We start from the raw sequence: 26347 nt of genomic DNA, 5'->3' as shown, positions 1-26347 counted from the left end.
TGAACTGTTGTCTAGTAGCAGAAATAGTTTAAACATTGTTCCAAAAGAAAAGTCGTGGTTAAACAGACTTAAGTTAACTTACAAATTAAGTTCTGCAACTAACAGACTTAAGTTATCACAAAAACAAACATTCAGTCAGCTTCAAGGTTGAGATTGGTTGATGTTTTGCTGAGATTGGCTCAAGTTTGGACATGGAGACTGGCTTGGTTGAGATGAAGAATAGACTTGAGGTTGGCTAAGGCTTGCTTGAGTTTGTCTTCTCCTCAACTATTGTTGAAGTTGCTTTTGTGATATAGCATTTCTTCCTTGCCACCTTAGTCCAGGTGCACTGTATCCAAGATCGATATTGGTCTGCCCAGCATCCACTACTTTTGTAGGAGCAGAATGTACCCTATCTCTTGCTCCACACTGCATAGAAAGCCAAATTAGTACCCCAAACAACTAATATATAAATAAAAATTCAAATCCTTAATGATCTTACCCTGTCTATCACTGTTCCTATATCACTAAACAATTTACCAAATCCAGTTGTTCTTGGTCTTCCTCGTAGTCCACTACCTCTTGGCCTTCCTCTAACACTAGCTATAATATCCTCAGAAGTTCTTGATCTCATACTTCCAGTATCCTGGTGTAAGATAAAGTACTATCTTGTAATTTAAAAATTTTGGTCCTAATACAGATTAACTAAATTAACTAAAATGAACACTTACAGATGCACTTGCAACAGCTGATGGTTGAGTATTTCTGGCCCTGGCACTTCCAGAATCACTTGTAGGACCTGATTGTTGAGTTGTTGTTTGAGCAGCCTGTGATGGTTGAGTAGCACCAGCATTACTGGTTCCTGTTATTCCAGATCCTTGTCTTTTCTGAAATTTCCAAAATAAAAAATGAGATATAGAAACAAACAAACTACAAGACACAATCAGACACAAATTGAATACATTACCAGGATAGGACACCCCTTCTTGTTATGGCCTACTGTCTTACAATCAGACTTGTGCCTAGCAGACAAGATCCAACTATTAAAGGTCTCACATATGTTGTTCTCCACTGAATCACATTTACTCCAATCTTTGAAGAATGCTCTACACCAACATTGTTTTAGGTATCTCAGCAAGTCCTCAATGATCTTACTATCACCTAATTCTGTCAGCTCATCTATCTTAGCCTTCAAATATGCTTCAAATGAAGACCTTGCACATGCCCAAAACTTCTTCCTTCTTTCCTCTCTTTTCCACTTTTGTTTCCAATTGCTCCATATGTGTCTTGCACACATTCTGTGCTCTACATTTGGTAACAACTCAGAAACAGATGCAACAAGTCCCTTAAGCAACAAAAAAAAACAATTAGAATATCAGAAACATATATAAAGTATCCAAGTAATAAAAGGAAGAACATGGTTGTAGTATATACCTTCTGCATATCAAAAATGATGGTCAACCCCTCACCTTGGGATTCAGTGAGCTACAGATCATGCATCAGGCACCTAAAAAACCATGACCATGTGTGCTTTGTCTCCTTTTCCACCACTGCCCAGGCAACAGGATACATTTGGTTGTTACCATCTTTATCAATGCATGATAGTAGCTCACCCTTACACACACCCTTCAGAAATGCTCCATCAAAGCCAATAACATTTCTACACTCTTCCAACCAACCAACTTTGTAAGCATGTAGACAAATATAGATACCCACAAACACCTCCTTACCAGGTATTGTCTCCTTGGAGGTCTTCACAACAACAGTGCTGCCAGGATTTGTAGACCTCAACATGTCAGCATAATCATATATTCTAGCAAACTCCTTCTTGTAATCACCAAGATACTGACCCATGCCCTGATGTTTAGCCCTAGCACATATGGATTTTCCCACATACACACCATACTTTATCCTAATCAATTCCTGCAACTTCCTAAGCTTAATGTCAGGTTGGTTGATAATGTTGTCCTTGAAATGTTTAGCTACCCATGCTGTATTAGCCATCTTGTTTCGGGTTGCTCTAAAACACTTATGAACAGGATAGTAGCTCTTGACAATGAAATTCCCTGTGTGTCCCTCCAAACTTCCCAAAATATGCCATCTACATCTTGTTGAGTTCACACATTTTGCCCTAACCCTATGTTGTTCATTAGGCCTCAACTTAATTTGAACTCTTCTTTGTACAGCATAATCTTGCAAAGCATATCTGAACTGTTTCACATTTTCAAACACCATTTCCAACTGGAAAGAAATTTTCTTACAAGCAGGATCAAAGTATACCCTACTGTTGTATCTTCTTGGTTGAGGATTATGCACCCCATCTTCTTCATCTACTTCATCATCTGTATCCTCACTACCTGGATCTGAACTGTCCAGATATTGCTCATCCCCTCCCAACTTTCCAGCATATTTGGATCCCCTATTTTTATACATGTCTTCAAAACCAGGGTCTATACCTATAGGTCCCCTAGGTATCTCATCAGTATTAACTTTAGAAGATCTTAATTTACTACTCTTTGCATTCACGTTAGCCTGTCTAGCAACAACAACTTCAGGTTCTAGGTCATTTGTCTCTCCAACAATATCCTCATCAGAACCATATAATGACTCATCTGTATCATCTTCAGAAATAGCCTCATAATCTTTATCACTCTCAGTACTTAGCTCATCACCTTCAACATCACCCTCAACATCACCCTCAGAATCAGTTGCTAAATGAAAGGTATAGAAGTCACCTTCATTTTCACTAGACTCTTCTGTTTCAGAAGAACTTTCAGCAGCCCTCTTTTTACCCTTCCCATGAGTGTTATCACCCCTATTTATATCATTGTTAGGTGAGTGTGTTGCCCTAGCATTAACATCACTTGTTTGCCCATGTGGCATTTCATTAAAGCCAAATGGCTGAACATTAGTGGGGTCCACATTTAAACCACCACTACTTAACATTTCATCTAGGTCCAAATCAATACATGGTGTATTAATTGTGTGACATATATACACATCAATAAAATCCCCATCCTTAAGGTCTTGACAGAAAACTAACACATCAGCATCATATTTCAGAAATCTAAATTCTCCTTTTTGGTTAATTTTACATGCATATTTATCTACTGTTAAGTACCCCATATCCTTATCCCAATCATGAAATTGAATTATATGTAATTCATCAATGTCAGCTTGAAGAACAACTGACCAAGTTTGACCATTTACATACCTCGTAATTGGGTCAGCCACTAACCACCCTAGATGATGAAACTGTAATTTCACATAGACAGCCATTGAAACCTATAAAAAAAGGAGGACAAGTCAGATACACTTTAACCCTAAAAAGCAATAAACTTTAACAAAATGGGAGACAGGAATATTTTGATATTCAAAAAAGACCTACATTTTTTAACCCTAAATGCCATATCACTCATGAAAAAGACAAACCCCTAAAATAAAGTAAGCATACGACTGTTTTCCCCAAAACCCTAATATAAAATCCCATAATTTGTGCATGCAGACAAAAGCCCTAATTTTTTAACCCCAAATGTCAGATCAGTCATGAAAAAGACCAAAAAAAAAAACTAAAAGAGTGAATATTCGAGTTTTTCCCCAAATATAAAATCCCAAAAGGAGAAATGGCTTCCACTATATCAGATGAAAAATTATGCATGCAGACATACATGCAGAATCACATCAAACATTACCCACATTATTTCACAAGAAATTAGAAGACAAAGATGAAAACGACATCAAAAGAAACAAACTAACCTTCAGAGACTAACGTGACTGAAATCGAAAGCTCAGACGAATCTCGATCAGTTTTTCATTAAAAGAGGGGGGACCCGAATCGTTTGGTTTTGGAGTGATTAAGATTAGGCGAAATGGTTAATCAGTCATGGCTTAACCTACGTTTAAGAGGGGAGGGATGGTTAGAGAGAGGAAAAGAGACGAAAAGTGGGGGAGGGTTTGTCGGTGTACTGATTAAAAGAGGGGACCCCAATCAGTTGGGTTTAATTTCGCGCCATTGACGTGTACCTGTCTCATTGGTCATTTGCTGACTGGATGGACACGTTAGCGAATGTGTATACACGCGCCTAGGGTCAACGGTCAATTGTGTTTATTAGTTATAAGTTTCAGGAGTTTGAGTGTTTAAGTGAGAAAGACAAAAATTTATATATCGGCTTTCAAAAGCCCTATAAGTTTGAGTGGTCAGGAAGCAATTTCGCCATTTTCTTTCTCTTGTCAATCAACCACTTGTTCTTTACGTCCAAATTATTTATTGTCACTATATAAATCCACATAGGTTCATGTTCGAGTATACACCATTTTTACATTGACCATATGAAAAACATAGATAGGTCAAGTATTTTAACTAAGAAGCGTCTAGCAACCTCATTTGTGAGTTCTTTCTTCTGTTTTCTCTTTTTGATAGTTCAATGTATGAAATATATACATATATAATACGTACACACGTACAATATTATTTTTTTGTTTTGATGTTTTTTACTTTAGTTAATCATGTTGTGTCACGTTTTCGAAGTGTCTAAGATGTCAGGAAAAAATCGTGATAATTGACATGATCATTTCCCTGGAGGAGGTGTAAAAGACTTATGTCGATTTGTATCAATATAGTGCATATCCGCGTTGGGTTCCTCCTAAGTAAAAATCCAAAACTCGTAACAAATTATCCCAGCAGGAAAAGAGTGCGTCAGTGATAAAATGAGATTAGTAATATATATATAAGGAAGTGAATAATAAGAAAATACTACATTGAGGTATAAACCAAGTTCTTGGGGTCATTTGCCGAACGGAAAAGAGTCATATATACCAGTAAACTATGCGAATTAGGAGAGATATGCCCGTCGTTAATATTTGGCACAGATATGCTCAATCCGTCCGATACTTTCTCATTCATACCCTTAGTTTAACGGAATTACTATTTTGTCTTTCTTAAATAAATAACCGGACCCAAGCAAAATTATTATTTTGTAATTGAAAATATGAAAATCATACTCAAAGAATTTTTTTAGTTTAACTCCTCAAATATTAATAATGTCACATAAGAAGTAACAGTTTGATATAAAATGAGACAGAGATTATTAATTTTTCTTTTCCGTGTTGCTGCTAGTTTGACAACTAATATTGACAATTCATGACAGCAAAAATGCTGTAATTAATGATTGATGAACGAGATAACAATGAGTTTTATGGCGCATGTTGGATCTAATATCAAAGATGATGGAGAAGAAAAAAATAAATATAAAAATGGAAAAGAAGCACCACCATTTTAACAATTTATTAATTATTTCATAATAAATTTGTAATGCAGAAAATAATCCAATAAACTAATAATCAATGATATAATTATCATTTATCTAAACAAAAAAACGGATCCATCAGGTTAAGTTATAGTGAACATGGAGTTTTTTTTTTTGGTCGAAGAACATGGAGTTATTTGTATTTGTATTGGTGAAAAATACAAATAGATTGTGAGAAAAATAAAAATAGATGGTAAAATAATTGAATAAGACACAAACTACTTCGAATATTATATTATTAAAATAATAAATAAATATCAATTACTACTTTTAGTAAGATTACTTCCCGAAATGATGTATAACAAAAAAAAAAATCGATTATCAAATTACTCATATAAATAAATATGATTATCACACAATTTCTCAATCAAACAAAATAATATATCAAAAAATATCTTTGAAATAAGGTGGTCAGGTCCTAACAGATTGGGTCAGCAAATTTTGGTTGGAATTTAAGAAAGACAAAATAGTGGTTCTATTAAACTAAGGGCATGAATGAGCAAGCATTGGACGGATTGGGCATATATGTGCCAAACTAATAATAACGGATATATCTGTCCTAATTCGCATAGTTCACTGGCATATATGGCCTGAATGAATAAGACTCAACCCCTAAACAGAAATTAACGACTACCTGGTAGACAAATTAACAGAGATAAGTAATTGTTTCACATAAACTGGATCGCATATTTTAATGCCGGTAAGAAACTCAGAATTCTAAACAAAATTAATTTCAGAAGAAATAAAGTACACAAAATGACAAAAGAATCATAAATTACTTTTTGATTTAGCTTATACAGTAATCTTTCTCAAACAATAATTCTGGCTTAGAAATGCTAAACCACAACTACGTTTGCAGCTACAAGAAGCAATACTAATTGACAGCAAGCTCCTAGCCTATTATACATATTCATGAATCCTATCTTACAGAAACAACTTCCTCCCAAAGAATTTGTCAACTTTTTCAAACTTGGAGCATGTCACTTAATACAGCTGAAGACGCTTCGCATCTTTTTAAGAGAGAGGTCTTATATTATCAACGAAGAAGTGGTTTGAGGTGGAAAACTTGGCATGCTGGCTTATAAGACCTCTTGGCTGCTGCTTGTTCAAATTTCTTAGTTGCAGCTTCATTCTCTTCTAAGCTGGTCTGAATAAAAAATCTAATCCACCAGGATGAGCTCCGCAATTTGGCCTATACCGAGAGAAAGATTAGCAAGTTAAGTTTTCAAGCTTTATAAAAGTAGGAGCAATTGGTACAAATCTATAACAGCCCTTTCAGTTCATACTCTCAACTCTAGATGACTAGTGAACAACATAACAACGCTATACTAACAATTACAAATAATATGCACAAGCTTAGTTGTTTCCACCCTCTTATCACCAACAACAACAACCCAGTATAATCCCATCAAGTGGGGTCTGGGGAGGGTACTGTTTCCGAATAACCCTCGGCTAGAGAAGGTGAAGGAAGCCCTGATAGCATGACAAATAGTTAGAAAACTAAATCGGAGATAACAACAAAGAATATGGAAGGAGTACCTATAACAAGTAATAGTAAGACAGTATATTTAGACAAATAAGTCCAAGGCAGCACACGAGAATATGACGAAGTCCTGCTAGCAAACTACGGACTTACCGAAGGTAAGTAGTAACAGAACAAGACACGCGGCTATAGCCACCCTCTTATCACCACACAAAAAAAAAATGCTGTTTCAACCCAGCTCATGCATATAATCTGTCTTTATCTCGATTCATGCATTCAGCTAATAGAAACTCCCAACCGTATTCACTATCAAGGAAACGTCAACGGAGCTCAAGTTTTTGAAAACCTTGTTAGATAGTTGTACAAGGCAAGATCCATGGCACAGAACAGAGGAACTAGGTCTGAACATAACATATGCACAGTGAAAGGGTTAGCTCTGGTCTAAAACAAAGATGACCTATTGTTGATGAATATTAAATCTACAACGACTAACCAAGTGTAATACCACTAGTGGGGTCTGGGATGGGGTCTGGGAAGGGTAGTGCATACGCAACCTTAGCCCTAACATGTGCAGGTAGAGAATATCAAATCTACATATGAATAAATATATAATTAAGCAAACATAATGAAAAGATCATTGACTTACCGGCCGACCAAATTTTGACAGCTCCGCCACTTTAACCCTTTGTTGACCAGGATAGCCTAAAAAATAATCCAATATTTTAGCTAAATGTCAAATGATTTCTATTATACGGTTATCCACGAAAATAACTGCTTGCTTACAGTAAATAGTATAGCACTGTAATCCTATCTAAGGTTTACATCACCAGTTCCTAAATGTACATAGCTGAACTATTTAAGAAAATTGAAATGGACAAACTTCTTAGTATTTACCAGATAAAATAACTAAACCGTCAGAAGCCACCCTTGCCAATTCTGGAAGAGTCTTGTTAAGGTATCTTGGAGACAAGTAATCCACTGCATCAGACACTATGACAAGAGAGAACGACTTTGAACGGTAGGGAAGAGGAAATTTAATATCGGCTACTCGCACAATCCCGTTATGAACAAGATGCTTGCAGTTGCTATCAGTTTCATCTAAATCATACGGTTCAATGCCCCAAGCTTCGGTATCCTCTTCTTTTAATAGTTTAGAGACCACTGAACAAGTGTCAGGGCCTACATGCAACACTTTCCGCATGTTATCCCCATATGCTTTCTTCAGTCCAGGTAATGCTCTGTGAAGCTCAGCCGTGCATGACATACCACCTAAAGAAGTTGTATGCAAAACAAAACAATATAAAGTTCAAGGCCAAACATCCAAGCCAATAACTGAAATTTTCCTTCGCCAGCAAGAACAAAAAAAATTAAGGAACAGCAAGACTAACAAATAGTATTTGGCTGAGCATTTCTCAACAGCCAGTAAGATTACCAATGACAAATTTCTTGTTGTTACACCGAGCACACATAATCTACATGAGAAATCAAGCCTTTCTTACAAATACCATGTTATGGATCTATTTGCAATTAAAGACTTCAAGCATTCACAAGAATACATTTTTTTTTGGACAAACGAATACTCTAATTACAGTCTTTTACATCACCTCCCTTAGATATATAAAGGGAATGTTCTAGTAACTGGGGCATAATTTGTCATAAAATGCAAAATTTTGATTCAGCTGTCATAGATGGTTACCTTCAAGTTTACTAAAAGCATCTGCTGGACTTCTTCCACCTACCAGAGACAACAAAAAGTATTTGTAATTAAAAGAATAACCGTGTGCAATAATCTTAGTAAAAGATGATAGAGGAGATCATTTTCATCCATAATTATATGATCAGAAGATTATATGATAGAATAAACAACTGCTTAGTCAGTATACGATCATTATAAAGAAATATATGGCTACGAACCTGAACCATGATATACATAACCAATGATCAGCAATGCACCCTGAAATTTACACAAGTGATCAAATTAATGGCTATTGTAGGATTGGGTAATAAGATCCAAAAATTAAGAAAACAAAGACTGGCACAACATCAAATAGCAACATTTTATAAACATTTAGAAGAGTAGCACTGAAAAGGAAAAGGAGATTGCCTAAGCAATAACAAAAATGAGCTCTCCTTTATGGTAAAGAGGTCCATGAATGGAATGATAAATAGCATGCTGATTCAACGAGTGTGGAAACGGAGATATATATGTGGAATAACTTATATCTAAGTAAAATAGATGTATTTCCAACTTATCGTCAGGTAAGGTAGCATCTAGTTTGAAATGACATTAAGCATAGGAGATTTTGAACACTATGCCAATTAAATCAAATGTCTTTGAAGGGATTTTGTTAGTTCCTAATGAGATTGCTTTACACGAAGCCATGAAAGACAAGCACTCAGTTTTAGGGACTTCTCTGACCTTACTCTTTCATGTCTGCTTTAGCTTCTCCAGTTAATTGATTGGATACTTATAAGGAAGAGCTAGCAAGACAATAAGAATTTAACATATATGAGTAGTTCCACAGTAATTGCATTGCTCCATAATAAGTCCCATCAGTTATCTAAAAAAAACTACAATAAGCCCCGTCTCCTACCAAATTTGAGGGTGTGACAGTTTTTCATGATTTTGCTTATTTAAAAATGGAATCCAGTTCCAACTGCACTACTATAGGTAAACATTTCATTGACAGTATAGTTTAAAAAATGCTTTCAAGGAAGTAAATTCTTTAAAGAAAACTGTAAAAGATGCAGATTCTTTGTTTTTACTTTGCTTTTATCATGAAATTAATTTCCTTATGATTTTCTTCATAGCCAAACCCTTCAATGAAACAGAGGCAAACTTTATTAGCAATAAGCACACTATTAAAGGGCAATAATAACAAAAGAGATCGGCATTTACCACAACAAGTCCTAAGGACAATAAAGGAGATGGACGTGATTTGGGGTGAAAGGAGCCAACAAATGGAATGCCCCCAGTATCTGCAAGACGGCGAGCTGTAGTTGGCCTTCTTGACATTGGGACGAGTAGTAATAACTGAAGCATATCCAACATTAATACTAGTTAATAATAAGGTTATGATTGCTGTTCAAAATATTGTTGTTTCATTTGATGAGTACAGCAATATAATTAACATATAAACGAGGCAAAAAGAGATGTATGGTATAAGAAGTCTTCTGAAAAAAGTGGAGTAATAGCATGCATTATATGAAAATTTTGCTTTATATATTGTACAAATTGGCATACTTGAAGAACTTGGCAGTGGAAATGACTTTGATAACATTTTTTGACTGGTGACTTGATAACATTAACTCCCCTATGCCAAGATACATTTTTTTTTGTAGTACTGAAGGCACGACAAGCTTGGTTGTTTAGCAGTATGCATATGAATTTACTTTACATTTGGCACCCAGCCACAGAGTAGTAATGGAGCAGTAGTACCCTGCACCCAGTAACTTAAAATCTTGGATCCGCCTGATCCGCCTCTTTCTAACATGTCTTTACAGATATTGGAATGCAAGCTTCTAACGAAGTAATAAATTCCAAGAAAAACTTGATGCACTAGTTTACTGTACTCCCTCCGTTTCAACTTATGTGATCTTATTTACTTTTTAGTCCGTGTCAAAAAGAATGACATCTTTTCTTACTTGGAAACAATTTACCTTTATGCAATGATTTATAGAACACAAAATATACGTGACTCATTTTACACCACAAGTTCAAAAGTCTTCTCCCTTTCCTTAAACTGCATGCCCAGTCAAATAGGTTCACATAAATTGAAATAGGAGTATATAGTAACATTTGCATAATATCGTTTACGAAAAAGGAAACAAGAAAGGGGCAAGGATTCTCTGAATAAACAAGGAAAACTTGCAACTTAACTAAATGCTTGTATCAGAATCACAATTAATAAACTAAATACTACTCTAATCCCTCTATACTTTATAATTGGAATTCCAGTAAAGCTTAATTGCAGCTTTTCTACATAATGTAATTGTTCCATGGGGCTTCAAACTGTAGTGAATCTTCAGAATATCAAGAAAGAATCACACTACATTAGTTCCAAAATATACGCGAACAAGCTTAAAATTTATTTAATCTTCGGAATATCAATACAGTTTAGAAATGAACTAGAGCTTGAAACTGAACAGACTCCAACAACATTTACTGCAGAAACTTAGAAACTAAAGACTCCAACTTTATGCACTAATAACAATGGAGGATTTTTCGGGTCGGGTTATGGAGCTACCTGAGGTCGAAAGATCAGTGGAAGTGAGATCGAGATCTTGAGAATGAAGCTGGTGGATCTGGATCTGCTTGTTTTGGGTGTGTGTGCCCTCTTTGTTGTGGAATCTTAGAGGGAAAAATAAAATACTTCTTCAACTTGGGCAGATAATGTTTTTCTTTTTTCTTTTTCTTTCTCATTATTATATTTATTAACATCTGGAGGTTAGCGGGCCTGTATGGATCATTTGGAGAAATTTAGTGGATTGGACATCTCAGCCCAACACCCGGCCCTCGGTATTTGGATTGGAGCCAACACCAAGCCGACTATAATCAGTCTTATTTTATGGGCATCTACGCACTTTTTCCTTCCTATACCATGTATAAAAATTTATTATCAAAAATGTGCATAGTTTCATATTTACCTGTCATGTTCACAGTTATTCTACAAATATTATACCATTCATTAAATACCAATTATTAGGAGTTGATTCCTTCCTAATTAGGCGCGCTATAAATCTAGAACTAAATATTCTTCCTGATATTCCTATTTAGGCGCGCTACAATTATGGAAGTAAATATTCTTCCAAATATTTCATTAAATAAGGAATCATTGTAGCATTAAAATTCTTTATTTAGATATCTCTAATTAATTTTTTCTCTCTTTGAAAGATCAAATGATGTGAATAATCAGAAAGACAGAGTATGAGACCGGCTTTTAAAAATTGTTCCTATTTTCACCTAATATTTCTGCTTATAGTCTCACTTAAACTTATAGCTGAAAATATCGTTATATTTTTTTTCTATGAAAAATAATAAGTTGACAAATCTAATAGTTGATGTCACTAGGTAGTATTTTTCAAACTCGACAAAGAAGTTGATGTAGCTTTCTAACATATTTCCCTCAATCTATAATTGAGAATACTATAATGAATCTTTAAGATTGTGTCTAGTCGAAAATCCCAATTAAACTACAATCGAATGGGAATTGGGATACTAAAATTCAATATACCCAGTTGTAGATATTTTGTAGATGAATTGTAGATTATTTGTATTATGATTGTAGATACTTTGTTTTTTGTTTTCACAAATCAAAAACGACTAAAACTTCTACAAATCTTTTGCAAAAAACGAATTATGTCGAAAATTCCAATTAAACTACAATCCAATGAGAATTGGGATATTAAAATTCAATTTACCCATTTTGTAGATGAATTGAAGATTATTTGTATTCTGATTGTAGATACTTTGTTTTCTGTTTTCACAAATCAAAAATGACTAAAACTTTTACAAATCTTCTGCAAAAAACACAATTATGTCGAAAATCCCAATTATGCTACAAGTGAAATGGGAATTGGGATATTAAAATTCAATGTATCCAGTTTGTAGATATTTTGTAGATAAATTGTAGATTATTTGTATTCTAATTGTAGATACATTGTTTTCTGTTTTCACAAATCCAAAACGACTAAAACTTCTACAAATCTTCTGCAAAAAAACGCAATTATGTCGAAAATTCCAATTATGCTACAATTGAAATGGGAATTGGGATATTAAAATTCAATGTACCCGGTTTGTAGATATTTTGTAAATAAATTATAGATTATTTGTATTCTGATTGTAGATGCATTGTTTTCTGTTTTCACAAATCCAAAACAATTAAAACTTCTACAAAATTTTCTGCAAAAAATGCAATTATGTCGAAAATACCAATTAAGCTACAATTGAATGAGAATTAGAATATTAAAATTCAATGTACCCAGTTTGTAGATATTTTGTAGATAAATTGTAGATTATTTGTATTCAGATTGTAGATGCTTTGTTTTCTGTTTTCACAAATCAAAAACGACTAAAACTTCTATAAATCTTCTGCAAAAAACGCAATTATGTCGAAAATCCGTTTTAACTTTAAAACTCAACATCCACACCCCTAAAGAGATAAAAAGAAAAACAAATGCCAGGGAAATTTTTTCGAGTTAAACAAATGGCAAATAACTAAAAAGGAGTCGGTGGTCATAGATTAAATTTTTAAAAAAAAGTTGGAAACAAGGAGCTCTTCAGATCTTGACTAGCCAACTAAGTCAACTGGTTTGCATGAAACAGAAGTACATACTAAAAGTTACTCTGTAGTAAAAGACATTGTCATTTATGAAGTTTTTGTAACCCGAGGTTGCCAACAAAGACCCCTTTCCAGCGTAGGGCGTGGGATTTTGGCGTAAAAGACATATCATTTTTTCACTGAATGTAGACGAAAAAAATTTTAATTGAACTTTAATGGTGGGTTAACGATGTTTATGCGGTTTTAGAAGAGGGAAAAGAGTAAAAAGAACGTGTGTTTGAGTAAAACGTGGGTGAGGGTTTGGGAGAGAGAAATGTGGGAGGGGTGGGATATATGGTACCTTGAATTAAGGAGGGATATACGCTGCATTAATTGTACTCTTAAAATATACTGTAGTATAGAATTGGTAATTTGGTATACTAAATGTAATTATATCAAACGTTAAATAGTGAGGGTAATAAGGTTTCCTATATGGTATAGGAATGTAAAAATTCCATCGAATTTCAAGTAAAAATTGCACGGGGCACCCTATTTGGTCGCCCCCATTTAACATATACCCATTTTTTTAAAAAGTTTTAACTTGTACTCATTTTTTAAACAACTTCAGACCCCTTTCTCCTCCTCCTTCTCCTCCTTCGTTTTCTTCTTCTACTTCTTCTTCTTTCTTCTGCTGTTATGAAACTTCAGTTCATGGGATGATCGCCAAAAATATGTTTATCAGATTATTTAAAAATAAGTTATAAATAATTACATAAGTTAGTAGACAATAATTTGTAAATATTTTCACATACGTAAGTTAGTAGGCAATGATAATTCTATTCTTTTCACGTTTATTGTTTTCAAAATTTATGATTTAGATATTGTTGGCAACCTGATTATTTATCTAGTATGTTAGAAAGCTTTTTCAAAAATTTCAGCTTATATAATGCTAATGTTTTTACAAATGAACTAAATAATTTCTGCTGAAGTTTTTGAAAAAACTTTATGACAAAACTAATGAATCCAGGACAAAAAAACTTCAGGTTTAAGTGCTGAAGTTTTTACAAATGAACTAAATAACTTTAGTATCTTCTGCTGAAGTTTTTGAAAAAGCTTATCCAGGACAAAAAAACCTTAGCTTATTTAGTGCTGATGTGTTTATAAAAGAACTAAATAACTTCAGCATCTTCTACAGAAGTTTTTGAAAAAGTTTAATGACAAAACTAATGAATCTAGGACAAAAAAACTTCAGCTTATTTAGTGCAATTACAAACAAAAACTTCAGCAAATAGAGAACAAAACTTCAGCTACTATGCTTAAGTTCAGCAATTACAAACAAAAATTTCAGCAAATAGAGAACAAAACTTCAGCTACTATGCTTAAGTTCAGTAATTACAAACAAAAAATTCAGCACACTTGCTACTTCAGGTCCGTCTACTAGAATGCTGAAGTTTTGCGTGGTTGTCTTTGCTACTTCAGCCCCGTATGCTGAAGATACGCAAAAAAAATGGGTACATTTGTAATTTTTTTTGTAAAGCGGATACAAGTTAAAACGTGACTCAAAAAACGGGTATAGATGCAAATGCCCCGAATTTCAATCTTAATTATAGGGGTGTACGTGGATCGGGTTAGTTTGATTTTTATCAAAACCAAACCAAATCAGCTTTATCGGTTTGGATTGGTTCCATTTTGTTGGTTTTTTCGGATTTTTCATTAGATGAATATTATTTCAATCTTACTTTGTTGAGTTATAGATAAAGTTTTGATAAGTGAATATATGTATAGTAAAAACAGGAGAGAGAAAAATCACGAACGTATGATTTATTAAAATATTCTTATGGGAGATTTTTTTAAGTAATACATGATAGTTATTTTCTTAGTCGTCAAACAATGATAGTTACGTGTCCTCTTAGTTATGGAATCTTAGAGGGAAAAATAAAATACTTCTTCAACTTGGGCAGATAATGTTTTTTTTCTTTTTTCTTTCTCATTATTATTTGTTAACATCTGGAGGTTAGCGGGCCTCTATGGATCATTTGGAGAAATTTAGTGGATTGACATCTCGGTCCAACTCCCGACCCTCTGTATTTGGATTGGATCCAACACCAAGCTTCGACTATTTTTTTTTTTTTGACAAAACAGGGATATATATATATATATATATATATATATATATATTAAAACTACGAAATAGACTTTGTTACATCACCACCATAAGCAGACGACTTAAGGACACTGATATTGCCTAAGTTAGTAAGATTAATACAGGTACTAGTAGGTAGAGTCTTAATGAGGTAAACATAACCATCCCTATCTGCATCAAGCTTATTTATAATGAAGGGGGTGGCTTGTCTAACACAACATGAGATTTTGGATTGTTGAGAGCATACTTTGCCAGCTTGTGCACGACTTGATTTCCATCCTTAAAGTTATGCTGGATTGGTGGGTCCTTCAGCTGGTGCATTAACCACCTACCAGAAGAAACATTCATGTGGTAAGGTTGGTAATCCTTATGCAATGCTTTGATAACCTCTGTTGAGTCAGTTTCTATTACTAATGGAGTTAGTCCCTTATTCAAGGCTAAGTTGAGTCCCTCTTTGAGTGCTTCTAACTTTGAGTGGAGAGTTGAAGATGCTGGATACTGATATTGAAACCCCAATATCCAATACTCGTTGTTGTCTCGTATGGTTCCTCCAAGACCTGCCAAATGTTCCTTTTCACGAAAGGCACCATCAATGTTTAGTTTAAGAGAGCCATTGTGAGGTTTATGCCACATAATGTTGATTGCATGGGTGTGGACGCTCAATTTTTCATTTTGAGTGAGGAGTTTATATTCAATGGCCAACTTGATAGAATTTTCGAGGGAGAATTTGTGAGAAGTGTTGTCTACATTGTTTTTATTTTTGTTAATCCAGATGTTCCAAATAATAAAAAGGAATAGCTCAAGCCATGTGAGGAAAGGAGATAATATTGGAGTATTGAGGTTTCTTATATTAGTAAGCCAATTTCTTTGTTTTTTATTGGGTTGATTGTTAAGACCTTTTAACACCCAGATGTCGTGGACCATTTTACACCCAATAAAGATGTGATCATTGTTGATACCCAATTTTACCATATATATTTTTCAATATGCAAATACCTTCAAAATAGCATATGTACGCATATATAAGTATGTCCAAATATTTTATTATTATTTTTCTTAATTTTTAAAGGTTTTTAAATCAATTTATTTCCCTATTTTATTCATAAAAACCCAATAATTATTTCCAAAATTATTAATTTTGGTAATTCATTTATTTGACTTTCACATTTGTGCTAAAATATAGCCAATATAATTTTTTCATATTTTTACAAATGTATTTTGTATTTTTAAAAGCTAAATTGCATAATTGCAGTATTAGCCTCTTTTAGGATTTAATTGCGTTTATATTCATGAAAATGAAGTCCCGTATTTTAAAATTGATAATTATATGTCATCAATAATTTTAGTACTTTTAATTTATTTCTAGAAATTAATTTACTATTTTTTTTATTTTAAATAGAGAAAAATGACTATTTAAATGATAGCCCAATTTCATTTCAATTATAGCCTGAAATTGAGCCCAAATCAGACCCAATTTCCCAACCCAATTGCAACTCGAACCCGACCCCCTAACCCAGTTTAAATGACCTAACCCGGACTCCCATCTAACCCCTTTAATCCCAGCCGTTGATGATTTAGATCAACGGCTTCCGTTCCCCCTTTCCTTTTTTAACCCCAAACGACCCCTAAACCTATCTCATTTCTCACCTACCGCCGCCATTGAATCCCTCTTCTCTCTCAACTCTCTCTGAAACTCCTACAAACCCTAGCCGCCGCCATCAAACCAAACCCTAATCCACCCTGATACCTACCTAATCCATGGCCTTCCATGGTCATTTGAGACCTGTACTAGCCTTCCATGGCTCCTATGTGTTCGGTTCTATGGTTTCACGACCAAACTTCGAAGGAGTTTGGTCCATTCTTGGCTCGACTGGTATTCATGGCCTTTCTCCGACCATCCACGACCTTTCCTGGCCTTTCAAGGCGGGTCCTTGGCATTTTCTGGTTAGATCATTAACTTTTGAGATCTTTCTCATTTTTTTTGGGTTTTCTGAAACCCTAATCTCTAAGATCTTTCGATTTCTTTTAGATCTGTGCTTACCATGAACTTTTAAGCATTTTTCTCGAAGGTTCTTCAATGTTGTTTTCAAAACGACTCTTCATTGTTCTGATTAGGATTTTTCTTTAAGTTATTTCAAAAATCTTTTCTCTGATTCTCGATGTAGTTTATGACTTTACTATGTTCACACTGTTTGTTATGCTTTCCTTCTACTTGAGTCAGCTTGTTGAAAACCCTAATTTCTTTTAGGTCTCATTTGAATCTTGAAGTTGTTTGTTTAAATGTATACTTGTTTAATTAAGCTCCCCGTTCTTGTTTGATTTATTTGTGTTACCATTTTTAAACTCGATTGTTGTTGAAAAGCCCTAGGTTTTTGGGGCTGAAATTGTTTGTTTGAGTACTTGACTCGACTGAAAGCTTTTGTTTTAGACTTTCTTTTCTTTATGTGTCTCATCTGATTCTGAGTTTTACTATCTTTCTAACTCAACTTTTGTCGAAAACCCTAACTTTTCAAAAGGTTTCCTCACCTGCTACTCTGAGACCTTTGCATGTTTCTGATACTCTATTTTCTTCACTGTTGAATTCAATGTGAGACCTACTTGATTACTATGCTTCGAATATTTGCTTTACTACTGAACCCTACCTTATTTCTGCCATTACTGCATGATTGTGATTATCTCTTTTGCTAATGTGCTTGGCCTCACATGTCTAATGACCCTGTTCACTTTACTTATATACTGAAGTGCAGAAGCATGGTTCTTCTTTGATTGATCTCAATCGTGTGACTGATTTCAAAAAACTTTTCTTTTATGAACTCTAATTTTACTCGCCTGTTAAAGTTAATTGAATCCTTTCCTTATTTTGCCTTACTGAATCTTTTCCCAAAATAAGCATATTTCTATGCTTAGACTTAATTATTTACTCAATGCTTTTACTACTCCTTTTATGGCAATAATTAGTTTGTCTCTAAATTGATCTTCTTTCCTTATTTTGAATATGTCATTACCCATTAAACAGTGATTCCTTAACTAAAGAGAGTCACTTGTGTAATTGATTTTGACTTGTAATTGTTTCCATTTTTGTGGTAGAACTTTACTTATTACCTTATTCCTCATCTATTTTCAAAGCTATAAATACTCTGCACCTCTCTTCTTTCAAAAACATGAACGAATCACTTGAGTTCAGAACACACTTCACTCAAAGCTCTCTCTCTTTTCTCTATTACTACTTGTGTTGCTGCCTTGTCTAGCCGATCGAAAGCCAAGGCTAGGCTATGAAAATTTGCTTACTTTTCTTTCTGCATTTGCCTTTTTATTTATATGTTCTAATTAATCTTCCAGCATCAACAACAACATATTTCTTTACTATTTCCTTCACTCTTGCCTGTTTTCTGCTTGCGTTTAATCCAGTTACATTACCAAACATGCTATAATCTGCTCCTTCCTCTTCTGAATTAATGTATTTTTCTTATGTATGAACTCTGTCAGTCACTTGTTATGACTTATGAATCCCAAACCCCCATATTCCCTATGTGTTTATGTTCTTGGTTGGTTTGAGGGCATGTCAGCATAAGACATTGCTGTGCATGACCCAAACCTAACCCTCCCTGGGGTCATATGCTTTATATCCCCTCTATGTGTTGTGTTCTCCAGCTGGTTTATGGGCATGCCAGCACCAGCTATTGCTATGCATGTCCAAACCTGACCCCTCTTAGGTTCATATGCTCCTTGCAATGTATTCCCAAACCCTTGACCCCTTTGTATAAAAATGTTGATTCTGTTTAGTGTTAGCTTTACTATTACTGTTTTCAAATTACCCTTACACCTTACTATTCTCAACCCAGTTTTAAACAAAATCTCTACTCCTGCACCTCCACTATACTCTTAGACTTAGGTTTTGCCCCTCTTGTGTGAGCCTTGCCTTGGAACCCATGAGCCCCCTCTGAACTTGGACACATAAGGGTTGGCCCTTCCACACTGCACTCATCTCTATCTGGTTATGCAAACTTGGGTGTAAGCACTGCCCAGGGTCCCTTGAGACCCTTATGGAACTTTGACACACTCAAGTCTGAGAAAGGCTTTGGAACAAATGACATTTGAGGTGGTTTATTCCATAACTCAGAGAGGAAGTCAAGAATCAGGCTTCCTCTTGTTGTAACTTCTTCTTTTACACTTTTCCGATGCAATTCATTATTCAGTTTGTAATAATTTGTAATAAACATTGGGGTTGGCTAGTGAAAAGGGTTGGGTAATTATGCATGCTTAAGGGTAGATATCATGCCTATAAGATCTGTTGTTTTAAATTCTGCATGTTTAACTCTGCATTTAGATGTCATGCATATAAGATCTGTTATTTTGCTCGTTTAACTCTGCATTTAGATATCATGCCTATAAGATCTATTTTCTTTAAAATTCTACATGTCTAACTCTACATTTAGATAACACGCCTATAGGGTTTGTCTTCAATTCTGCATGTTTATTACCACACTTAGACACCATGCTCTTAGGATCTAAGTGGTTACAATCCGACATCATTAAAATCTGTACCTTTATAGAAATCATGCCTATCGGATTCAAGTAAATACTGTCTGCTTCATTTCACGTTCGACTAGATATCATGTCTATAGGAATTAAAATTAGCAATAATAGATATCAACATCTATAAAATCTGAAGCCAGTCTAGTTTAAAATCAGCCTAACTCGTATTGTTCTGAATTAGTTTTAAACATCCTTACTCCTTTATTCAACGCGGTTTAGAAAGCATGTCTATAGGATCTCAAATCGTTTGTTGTAGAACTGTTACTGCTTTACTACATTCTGAATCAACAATATATATCATGTTTATAGGATCTCACCCAAACACTTAGGCGATCCCTAGGTGATAACGACAATAAAAACTGAATCCGCCTTTGTTAATCAGTAACTGCTATAACCAGCAGACAAACCTGATTCAGACTTCTTATCTGAGTTATGTAATAAACTGTTCTGCCTCAACAATTAAAATTCTCCTTGCCTTAGCACTTTAAATTCAGACCCTAACTGTGTTTAAGTCATGCTATTTATGTGCTTTGTTTGAGGAGGTATACATGAGCCTTTTAGTTGTTTACATGTTTCCCCTAATATGCAGTCCTATGTTTTTTTTGTATGTCACCTTAGCTTTTTCACCTTTTGAAACCTAAAAGTCAGACTAATATCCCTCCCCCTTTAGGAATAGTAGTCCTAAGTTCCTCCGGGACTGATAAGAGTGGGACGAGTAATAGCATGCAATAGTAGTCGAGACCAATCCGCGCTTTAATACCTCGACGGAGTGGGAAGGGTAGATATGGATATGATGACCGGTGCGCTAATACCACGTGTATCTCCTCTTCTGAGGAGTATCATATCGAGTATCGCATTGATGTGATCATATTATAAATAAACCTAGGACCTCCCTCATTTTATATTCTCAAGTATTTGTAGAATTGTAAAATCTTTTTCAAAATCCGCCTTTTAGTAATTGTTTTTTTTCAAACTATTATGTGTTTAAACTTAAATCCCATACTATTTGAGCCTATACTTGTCTATTTTCTAAATTACACAAATTTACTAAAAACTGTCTGACCGGAAACCACACTAGTGGATCCTGAAGGATGCCTAACACCTTCCCCTTGGGATAATTTTAAGCCCTTACCCTATCTCTGGTTATCAAACAAACTTAGAAGCGAACCTTATAGGTGTCCTAATGCACCTTAAATCATTAGGTGACAACTCTTTAAATGCAAAACCCAGTTCCCAAAAAGAATGAGTTGTCTTATATACATAATGTCATAAACCTGATTTTCCGATGCGAAGAGGAAAAAAGGGGGCGCGACAATCATTAGTTTTGTTTTTTGTTTTACAGATTGGGCAATTTGGGTCTATGTTAATACCAATATAGTTGAGATAGGAACGAGTAGGAAGTTTATTATGGAGGCATTTCCACAAGAAAAACTTTGTTTTATTAGGGCATTTGAGGTTCCATATCCAGGCGAAATCTGGAAGGTTTTTCGTCAATTGATGAAATAAGATTGTAACAAAATTTTGACGTAAATTTACCATTTCCAGTTAGGGCCTAGGTAGGGGTATCTTTGGGGCTATCCTTTGGTACAATAGAGAGAATGTTGTTAACTAAAGGTTTGGGTAAGTCAAAGGATAGCTTTTTGAGATCTCATGTATTGTTAGTTCAAATATCCTTTATATTGAGACATTTGACTTGGGTGGTAATAGGCCCTTGGATGGTTTGCCTAAGATTTTTGAAACTTGGAATCCAATTTGACTTCCATATATTTATGTTAGATTGTTTATTGGGGATCCAGTTGATTCCTTTGTTGAATAGTTCCCAACATTTCATAATGTTTTTTCATATAAAGGAGGTATTTTTAGATTTATGTTTGAGCCGTAGATGGAGGACAGGATTTGGACCCAGGGGTTGTGAGTATTATGAATCAGTCTCCATGAAAGGTTTGCTAAATTGACCATGTTTTTATCTTTTGCGGCATGAATACCTATACCTCCTCTACTTTTATCCCTAGTGATGGTTTTCCAACTGACAAGGTGGAGGTTTTTTTTTTGTATTTATTGTACCCCAGATAATTTTTTTTTGAATTTTGTCTATGTGCTTGAGGATTTTTATGGGGAGGAAGTTGTATTGCATAATATGGTTGGGCATGCTATTTAAAATAGAATTTGCTAGAGTAGTTCTGCCGGCCATGTTTAGGGAATTTGCTTTCCAAGAAGATAATTTTCTAGACATATTATCCAGGATGAATTGATAGTCAGATAGTTTAGGTTTTGTATTGGTAATAGGGAAACCTAAGTATTTACCAAAAATGTTGCTAATTCTAATACCAAGAAGACCGGCTAGATACTTGGAGGTAGCTATTGGACAATTCTTGGACACCAATATTTTTGATTTTGAACTATTAATTTTTTGTCCCAAAAGGGAGCAAAAGTTGTTGAGGCATGAAAGAATAGTGGTAGGTGAATTGTTATCAATGTTGCACATCAAAGTAAGATCATCCGCATAAATAGATGAGATAAGGGGTAATTGTGTTTTTCCAGTCTCACAGGAGACCAACGTTTAATGTCGACATTATAAGATATATGAGTAGAATACATATCCATACAAAGAATGAATATATGGGAAGAGAGAGGATCACCTTGTCTGATTCCTCTACTAGGATTGAAGAACTTACTTCTATTGTCGTTTAGTAGAATTGAAGAACTTACTTCTATTGCCGTTTACTAGAATAGAGATCTTACTAGTGGTAATGCAACTTATTATTAATTTAGTGATTTTTGGAGGAAAATTGAAGTGACAAAGGGTCGTGTAGATAAAAGACCATTCCAACCGATCAAATGTTTTTTCCACATCTATTTTTAAAATCATGTTGGCTTTCTTTCCAAATTATTTGTGCATTTTTAATATGATTTCCTGAATCATAATGGCATTATCACTCGACCTTCTGTCCTTCAAAAAACTAGCTTGTTGAGGACTGATAATGTAAGGCAGGTAGTGTCTAAGTTTGTTTGCAATCAATTTGGTAACCACTTTGTAGATGGTGTTGCATAACCCAATAGCTCGGAAATATTTTAGGTTATTTGCATTAGAAATTTTTTGAACGAGGCAAAGATAGGTATCATTGATATTATCGGGGAGAATGCTTGATTCAAATGCCTTCAGGCATAGGTTAGTTACTGAGGGTTTAACAATGTCCCAGTATCGTTGGAAGAAAAAGGAGTGTAAACCATCAGGGCCAGGTGATTTAAAAGGTTTGAATGAAAATATTGTATTTTTTATTTCTTGAGAGGTTAAGGATTTATCAAGCGAAGACAGATCAATGCATTTATGACCTGGGGGGGGTCATATTTAATATATTTCCAATTTGACACAACATGGCTAGTCTCAAACACTTGTTGGAAATAAGAGTAGGTATAATCCATTATTTTAGAAGGTTCATCAATCCAATTACCTCTGAGTCCTTAAAATAGACTATTTTATTAGTTCTTTTATTGGTATCCATTAGATGAAAATTTTTTGTATTTGAGTTACCCTCGTTCAACCATTTAACTCTAGCTCTAAATTTCCAATAGTCTTCCTCCATCTTAAGACAATTATTAAACTCAATTTTTAGGGAGTCCTCCAGATCATGGAGAAAAAGACTATGACCATAAGCGTTTGATTTTTGAATGTCATTCAGTCTAGCAAGTAATCTTTTTTTTTTTTTTTTGAAAATATCTCCAAAAGTGTCATTTTTCCAAATTGAGATCTTATTTTTAAAAGTGCTTGAGGCAGTTATGAAATCAATATTGTGCCAACAAATATTAACTATAGTACTAAACCCGGGGTGACTACACCAAAAGGATTCTAGTCTAAACGGCCTAGGATTTAGATTATTAGCTTTTGGAATCAATTCTAGTAGAATAGGATTATGGTCTGAGTAAGTTTTTGGGAGATGAATAACAGAGGCTTTAGGAAATAGATTAATCCATGAATCATTCAAAAATATTTTGTCAAGTCTTTCCATAATAAGATCGGACCTATATTTCCTGTTGTTAGACCAAGTATACTTGCATCCTTTAAACCATAAATCTATTAAATTACAGTAATTTATTTTGGACCATAGTTTAGCAACACGTCTTCTATTTATGGGGTTACCTTACATTTTTTCGTTAGCATTCTATATATCGTTAAAGTCACCTCCTAAGAGCCCTGCTCATTTGTATGTATCAAAAATGTTAGTAATATTATCCCACATTTGATTTCTAGAAGTTATTTTAGTACTAGCATAAATAGAAGAAAAGAGCCAGGGGTGGCGAATAGGGGGTACCTCAATCAAAGCATGGATCTCGTTGTTCCTCTTCACAAAGTTGTTGACATTCACTAGACTCGTATCTTATAGTACAACCATACCACCAGACTGCCTCTAGGCTGGAACCTCAATCATATCCGTGAAATCAAACTCGTTCATAAGGCAGCCATGACTAATCATTCTAGTTTCCAATAGAGTAACCATGCAGGGATGAGGAGTATTGATCATGTCATGGAAATTTCTCCTAAAGTTTTCATTGTTTCCTCCCCTAATATTCTAGATTATAATGTTTTTAGTTTGATTCATTGATTGATTCTGAGATTGTTCGTTAGGACCAGGAACTTGACCTCCTAGGGGAATGATTGGGTTCCTCCTTACACTGGGAACTAGAATCATTGCTAGTTTGCCCACTGTTGGGTTTTGAGGCGAACGAATGTCCATTGTGCACTTGAAGAAAGAAATTGGGCAAGCTAGAATATGCCTCTTCTCCTGCATCTACACAAATAGAAATATATTGACTTCGTTTAGGCTTGAGGATTCCACCATTGATTCACCTATTAGATTGATGGGCTTTTGCTCTCCTTCCTCAATTGAATTTCCCATCTCCTGAGGGATCGGATCCTGAGGTTCCTGTTGGCCCATGTTTCCTAGATTTACTATATCGTAGGCTTGCATGGGAACATGGGCATCGGAATGGGGTTAAATGTAGTTAACTCCTGGGGAGGGAAGAAGGGTAGATCCAAGCCCATATTCTGAGGAAGGTATGGATTCTGGTGGTATGGGGAGGGGGGAGGGATTTCCATTGAGCTCGCATTGCTTGGAGTAAATTGTTGTTCATTCCTGGTGCTAGGGGTTGTAGTGTATTGTTGACCCAAATGTGGTTCATGTAGTTATTAATGACTAGGTGTAACCCCTCGGAGATTAGTTGGGCTAGGAATTGGGGATTTTGGACTAGTATTATGGTCTCCTGACCATTGATGGTGAGTTGGAGAGAAAAGGCTTTCCCTATCAAACCCAATTCTATCCATGAAGTTGGATGATGGTCCTGGGGTAATGGGGGCTGGGCATAGATTACTGGAAGGTTTGGGTATTGAGGAGGAAAAGGAGGGAGGTTGTTCATCGTCAGTGTCACACCTCCTTTTTCCGTCCCCGCGAGGGGTGAAGGAGTTTTTTCCAATTAAAGGACAATCGAAACGGGATTTGTTTATTTATTTTAGAGTCGCCACTTGGGAGATATAGGGTGTCCCAAGTCACCAAGTTTAATCCCGAATCGAGTAAAAGAATGACTCTGTATTACAGTCCGCGAACCAGAAATCCGGATAAGAAATTCTGTTAACCCGGGAGAAGGTGTTAGGCATTCCCGAGTTCCGTGGTTCTAGCACAGTCGCTCAACTGTTATATTCGGCTTGATTATCTGATATAATACATATTGTAAACTTATGTGCAAATTTTATCCCTTAGCCGCTTTTATTATTATGTTTCAAAAGAATGTGAACATCGTTTAAAAACATGTCTTTGGATTGCGTCACATGAAATGCACCCGCAATCCGGAACACATTTTTATTCAATATTTTGGGATTTGGATTTGGGTCGCATGAAATGCACACCCGAGTTTAAGAAGGTAAGATTATTAAAATGCGCGCCTAAAGCAATTAGCGTATTATTATTTCTGGGTAAGGCCGTGAAATTTTGCTAAACGGCTCATCCCGAAGTCTAAATAATTTTAATTAAACAATTATCGAGGGCCCCACAATTTGTGCGTTTTATTGGGCGAGACTCATCTCATTTATTTTAAAAGGATAATCCTAGAGTGCCTACATTTTTCTATTAAAAGTGTCTCTATAAAATGAAAGAGAAAAGATCTTAATTTATTTACATGCTTGAGTTGTTATAGTTGGGTTTCGAATATGATTCATAAATTCTGAAAATGATGCAAGCGGGGCAGTCCGTTGCCAATGCGGGCCCAGGCCCAATGTGTATGGCATAAAACTAGACCTGAGCCGTCTTATTCACATGTTACTACCTAGTTACATTATACTAGGCATGTTCTCAGTTTGTCAAATAAAAAAACTTAGCAATCTAATTTTAATCCTAAACCATTTACATGCTGAAATTAACCAATATTATTTAACTAAACAATATTCCTACAAGTTCCGAAATGGTCTATTCGTTTGATTTTTAACTAGACGGAGTTACTACACCATTTATTTATTTTTAGGCAATATATATATAGATAGTTCATCCGTTAAGCTATCGTCAGATGTTCCACTATATATATTAAATAGTTACATGATTCTGATTTTTGTAAGCTAAATAATTTATATATACAAATAAAATTCAGAATATAA

At 34.9% G+C, this 26347-nt stretch overlaps 1 protein-coding gene across 1 annotated transcript; it reads right to left on the bottom strand.

The window, feature by feature from the left end:
• Positions 1-6042: 6042 nt before the first annotated feature.
• On the bottom strand, positions 6043-11175 carry LOC104236044 (probable pectin methylesterase CGR3). The gene is made up of 7 exons (XM_009789888.2): positions 11016-11175; positions 9668-9802; positions 8683-8722; positions 8465-8503; positions 7663-8037; positions 7415-7470; positions 6043-6477 (listed from the first exon to the last, which is right to left on the bottom strand). Exons 2-7 carry the CDS (start codon positions 9782-9784, stop codon positions 6322-6324), a joined length of 783 nt encoding a protein of 260 aa, XP_009788190.1. The 5' UTR covers positions 9785-9802; positions 11016-11175; the 3' UTR covers positions 6043-6321.
• Between the last annotated feature and the right edge of the window lie 15172 nt (positions 11176-26347).

Source organism: Nicotiana sylvestris, chromosome 1 (assembly GCF_000393655.2).
Source record: "Nicotiana sylvestris chromosome 1, ASM39365v2, whole genome shotgun sequence".
In the NCBI taxonomy this organism is placed as follows: domain Eukaryota; kingdom Viridiplantae; phylum Streptophyta; class Magnoliopsida; order Solanales; family Solanaceae; genus Nicotiana; species Nicotiana sylvestris.
This window is presented reverse-complemented; position numbering and strand designations above follow the sequence as displayed.

Bases quoted from the DNA above. Each gene is read 5' to 3' on its own strand.
- LOC104236044 (XM_009789888.2), bottom strand. From the start codon at position 9,784: ATGTCAAGAAGGCCAACTACAGCTCGCCGTCTTGCAGATACTGGGGGC. The intron at 8,038-8,464 runs GTAACCATCTAT...CAACTTCTTTAG, and splicing joins TGCTTTTAGTAAACTTGAAG to GTGGTATGTCATGCACGGCT. The intron at 7,471-7,662 runs GTAAATACTAAG...ATTATTTTTTAG, and splicing joins CGGTTTAGTTATTTTATCTG to GCTATCCTGGTCAACAAAGG.